Source organism: Sinocyclocheilus grahami, unplaced genomic scaffold (assembly GCF_001515645.1).
Source record: "Sinocyclocheilus grahami isolate Dianchi unplaced genomic scaffold, SAMN03320097.WGS_v1.1 scaffold6.1, whole genome shotgun sequence".
Taxonomy (NCBI): Eukaryota; Metazoa; Chordata; class Actinopteri; order Cypriniformes; family Cyprinidae; genus Sinocyclocheilus; species Sinocyclocheilus grahami.
The window spans coordinates 1,321,281-1,325,965 of record NW_015505185.1 but is presented as its reverse complement, the minus strand read 5'-3'; the positions used below and the strand labels follow the sequence as shown (position 1 = coordinate 1,325,965).

The 4,685-nt window shown below is 35.9% G+C and overlaps 1 protein-coding gene across 2 annotated transcripts in view; it reads left to right on the top strand.

The window, feature by feature from the left end:
- The first annotated feature begins 3,460 nt into the window (after nucleotides 1-3,460).
- LOC107588244 (uncharacterized protein SYNPCC7002_A1628-like) overlaps nucleotides 3,461-4,685 on the top strand; it is a 6,850-nt gene continuing 5,625 nt past the window's right edge. For both annotated transcript variants that reach the window (XM_016276279.1, XM_016276287.1), the window contains exons 1-3: nucleotides 3,461-3,817; nucleotides 3,953-4,096; nucleotides 4,188-4,347. In XM_016276279.1, the coding sequence (XP_016131765.1) occupies nucleotides 3,686-3,817; nucleotides 3,953-4,096; nucleotides 4,188-4,347 (436 nt within the window). In that variant the 5' untranslated portion in view covers nucleotides 3,461-3,685. The remainder of the gene's footprint in view (nucleotides 3,818-3,952; nucleotides 4,097-4,187; nucleotides 4,348-4,685) is intronic.

Here is a 4,685-nt window from a genome sequence, read left to right as displayed (position 1 = left end):
AAACTATCATCATCTACTCACATCGCTTCAAACCCATTCGACTTACATTTTTCAATGGAATTGCATTTTCCTCACAAAAATGCTTTGGAAGTATTGAAATTGAGTCATAACTGTCAAAAAAATGTTTGTTGAAAATAAAACTAAAGAAAAATAAAGATTATTGGCGTATGTTTTATAAAAAAAATACTATACCAAATATTTCTACTCAAAATTCATATTTAATTTAATGTGATACTTGCGGTTTCTTTGTAATTCTTTGTGAAATTTAGCAATTTGTGAGTCAAAATTATTTCTACATCAATTTATTTTCAGTGTACTAATTACTTTTAGGGTGCTTTTACACTGTGTTTTTGTCTGTTACGGAGCTTGACAGCCCTTGGTCACCATTCACTTTCATTGCATGGAAAATAGCAGCTCAGACATTTTCCTAAACATCTCCTTTGGTGTGCCACGTAAGAAAGCATGTCATACAGGTTTGGAACGGCATGAGAATGAGTACAACCTAAAAGGTTTGATTATTAAAACCAACCTTACAACAGTTCACATATTCCTTTACAACTTGAATGAACTGAGTGATATTGCAGATTTACAGTAAGTGAATGAACCTCATCACAGCTGCACTCATGTGTCGTTGTTGACTGGTTGTGCATTTGAAGGATCCTTTATGTAAGGTGGCACACACCATTCCGCCAGCCTGCTTGAACAGATGCACAACACAGACGGGCTGTGTGATATAATAGAAGAAGTATCTGAAGAATGGTATTTGGATTTAAATCAACAGCCTTAGGCGAGGCACAGGAACATCTTGGGCCTCTTCTGTAAACATAAGGCCCCCACTCCATAAGGAAAGTGCCACATGAAGAGCTGTAAAAAGAGGATGCACATTCATTTCATTTGTGGTCAGACTGAGAATGTCAATATTTTAGGTATGATGAGAGCAGCGCATTATGGGTCACGCTATTCAAACATAACATTTCAGGGGAAATGACAGAATACAAGAATGAGAGTCACGTGCCTTTTAGAGAGTGGGTGGATGATTGACGTATGGTGGAGAAACATATACAGTATATATATATGTATATCAAAAAACTGAATTACAATAAAATAAATATTAGATGAAAAACTTTAACTAGCTGAAACAAAATAAATGGAAAATTAAAATGATTAAAATACAAACAAAAACAAACCAAACATATATATTTAAACAATTTAAGAATTTTAAAAATAATTGACAAAATGACAAAAATTAAAATGAAAACTGATCATATAAAAGCAAAAGCCAACTCAAAATATTAATAAACACTAGTAAATTACATTAATAAACTGAGCTAAAAGTACATTTTTGAACATGCTCTCAAGAGAAAACTTAGCAAATTTGAGTAAATGAATAAAAAATAATCAAATGTTGAGACAGAGGTAGTAGGCTAACTGAGGTTGATTTACAATGCTTAAAACTTGCCTCAAACACAAGGCATGTGCCTGACTCGATTCAGTCAACGGCTAACAGACGATGTTTTTGGATTAACCCAATTTTTAGAGGAATTTGGTTTAATATACGCATGTATGTAAAGTGCTTTGATGTCTTCTGCTTTCTTCAGAAGCTGCTGCTGTTCCCTGAAACATAGCCAACTGTTGTTTACCTGTGAGCCGTCCTTGGGAAACTTGTAGCCCAGGGCTGCCCAAACTCGGTCCTGGAGGGCCGGTGTCCTGTAGAGTTTAAACACACCTGAACCAGCTAATCAAGCACTTATAGGCATACTAGAAACTTACCAGCAGGTGTGTTGAGGCAAGTTGGAGCTAAACTCTGCAGGACACCGGCCCTCCAGGACCAAGTTTGGGCACCCCTGTTGTAGCCTGATGATTGTACAGCAAGGCAATTTAGTGTTTGCTTCGTAAACCAATGTGTTTTTGAATCCAAGAATCAATTCACTGATTCACTTCCATGTACTGACTCATAGTTGCTCATTGGATATTATTAAAACTAGCTGAACTGTTTTAATGAATCAGTTGAGTAAATTAAATCACCACTTGTCGCCACCTACTAGCCTTAAGTTAAGTTAATTCTCACACTTTAATAGTATTTATAGCTTCTAACCGGCTGTGTGACTATGAGAAGTTATTACCTCAAAATGTACGTCAGTATGCAGTTTACCCTATTCGCGTGCCAGCGATTATCCCTCTGCGTGCCGTTTGCCGACCCCTGCCCTGACTATAGCCTACATTAGTGAATCTTTTTAGTAAATAATTCGAATCAAATCAAAATGTAATCCATTTGCTTTGAAAACACCAAGATGAAGATCACTTAATTAAAATCATAGTTTTCAAAATTTTGCGATGGATCTGGCATTTGTTTTTTCGGGGTAGGCCTATGTAGCCTATGGGTTACCCAAAAATCAATAGTTTTCACCAAAATAGCCTAATAGTTAATTAAGTGTGTTACAGATACTGTTGCTACTGGAAATATGTATATATTTATTTACTTATTTATTTTTATTTATGAGTGGTGGATAAGACCATGAATCTCGATTACCATGCCAGCCATGCTTTCACATCATTTATTACAGGCGGTCTATTTTCTGCCTGGCAAAATGTTCCCATGTCTTTCACACATTTATTTTCGTGATAGTACATTGCGCTGTTCCTGCCGACAAATTACTTCTTTCTGAGAAAAGAAGCCCATTTTAGCTGACAACAGTGGAAATAGCTCAGGCTGCAAGGCAGTAAATGATTCGCTTTGAATTAAGTAAAAACGATGTTCCTGTCGACCAAAGTAATAAAACAGTTTAAAGTCAAGTCTATTCCATGTTCATTCATTCATTCATTCATTCATTCGTTCATTCATTTATTTGGTAAGAAGCAGCACGTAGGCCTAATAGGCTTTGCAGTTTAATGTAAATTGCAGTCAGCCAGAACAACACCCCTCTGCTTTTATTTATTTATTTATTTAATAAGTAAATATATAGCCTACACGAGGTGCATGTTTAAGGTTATTTGTTTATTTGCATGCTTGCCCTTACAAAAATATCCTGCAGGAATTCCTGAAGGAACGCTGCTTTCTGTGCAGGGATCATGCAGGAATCCTGCAGGACAGAACTAAATTCCTTCAGGACAGAGACATTCCTACAGGAGTCCTGCAGGATTGTCCACACGTTTGTCCTGCAGGACCGCCCCACTACGTACAGGAATTTTGAATTCCTGTAGGATTAAATATATATCTGCAGGAAAATTTAGATTTTTTAAGCCTTGTGCAGGAATCATCTTGCTCATTCCGACATGTTTTCATTGTGGAATTTCTCCTCTTAAAGTTGCTAATATCCAATTAAATAAATAACTGTAAAATAAAGCAAAATAAAAACCAAATGTTTCCACTATGGCAAAGTGACTTTGCACCTTACTCACTCCTCAACAGAGGGTGGCAGTAGCACACTTCCATTACAACTAGAAAAATACATTACGAACCCCAGAAACACAGATGTGTAATGTACTGTACATATGCATAGATATATATGGGCTGATCGTGGAAATATATTTGTATTCCTGCGGTCGTATCTTCAATAACCTTTCATCTGATTCAAAAAGTGTTTAAAAATGTAATGTATCGACTTATTTCATAGTTGGTGATTGTGTAACTGCACGCTTTTTGTAAACAAGCAAGCAGTTGTTACGTATTACTTGGAAGGAAGCGATGTTTAATTTATTATGCCAAAAATCTATGTATAGAACAGCTATTAAATACAAATATGTTGCCCAAAAGAAAACACTTCTGAAACAAAACCCAATGCATGGGACATGGAGGAGGTCTTTCAACGCTGATTATGTAATGTATAATCAATATTATTATCACATAAAACCCCCCTAGAGTGTAAAACTAGTCCAGACATGACATTTACAGTTCACATGAGAGCAGTGAACTGCTGTCGCTCATTTGCATCTGTTTTTTTCTTCTTCACAGACTTGCCTTGAATCAAGAGCACTTCCTGTAGTTCATCATGTCAAGTACATATGTGCCCTCCCTGAAAACCACAGGTTTCCCATGGGAAAGTTCCCCAAAGTCCTGGAGAGTCTGCTTCGAGATCAGGTCATAACAGATAAACAGGTTGGACATGATTAGTGAATCTGTAACTTATATTAACACACACACATATTTAACAAAGCATTAATATACTTTAAATGTCACTGTGTTATAGGTGTGGGCCCCTAAGATTGCCTCCACGGACCTTCTGGGATGTGTGCATACTGAGGAGTACCTGTCCAACTTTATCAGTGGTGAAATAAGTGAGAAAGATCAGAGACGAACCGGATTCCCATGGAGTTCTGGTTTAGTCCAACGCTGCAGATATGAAACAGGTATGTTATTTAGTATGTGCCTAACGTCAAAGATGTGGAGTGAATCATCTGGGACATATTTTACCCTAAAAACAAAATAAAAATAACTCATTTGGGTTACTTTATATAGGGTTGTTTTAGTATTATTTATGTGCTTTTATAGAATAGATTAAGCTAAATATCTAATAAACATTTTTTTATTATTATTATTATTTTAATTTAATTTTAGTTCTTTATTGCTATGTTCCTTTGCCATTTTCTGGATTTTGTATATATACAGTATATATGTATATACAGTGGGTACGGAAAGTATTCAGACCCCCTTAAATTTTTCACTCTTTGTTATATTGCAGCCATTT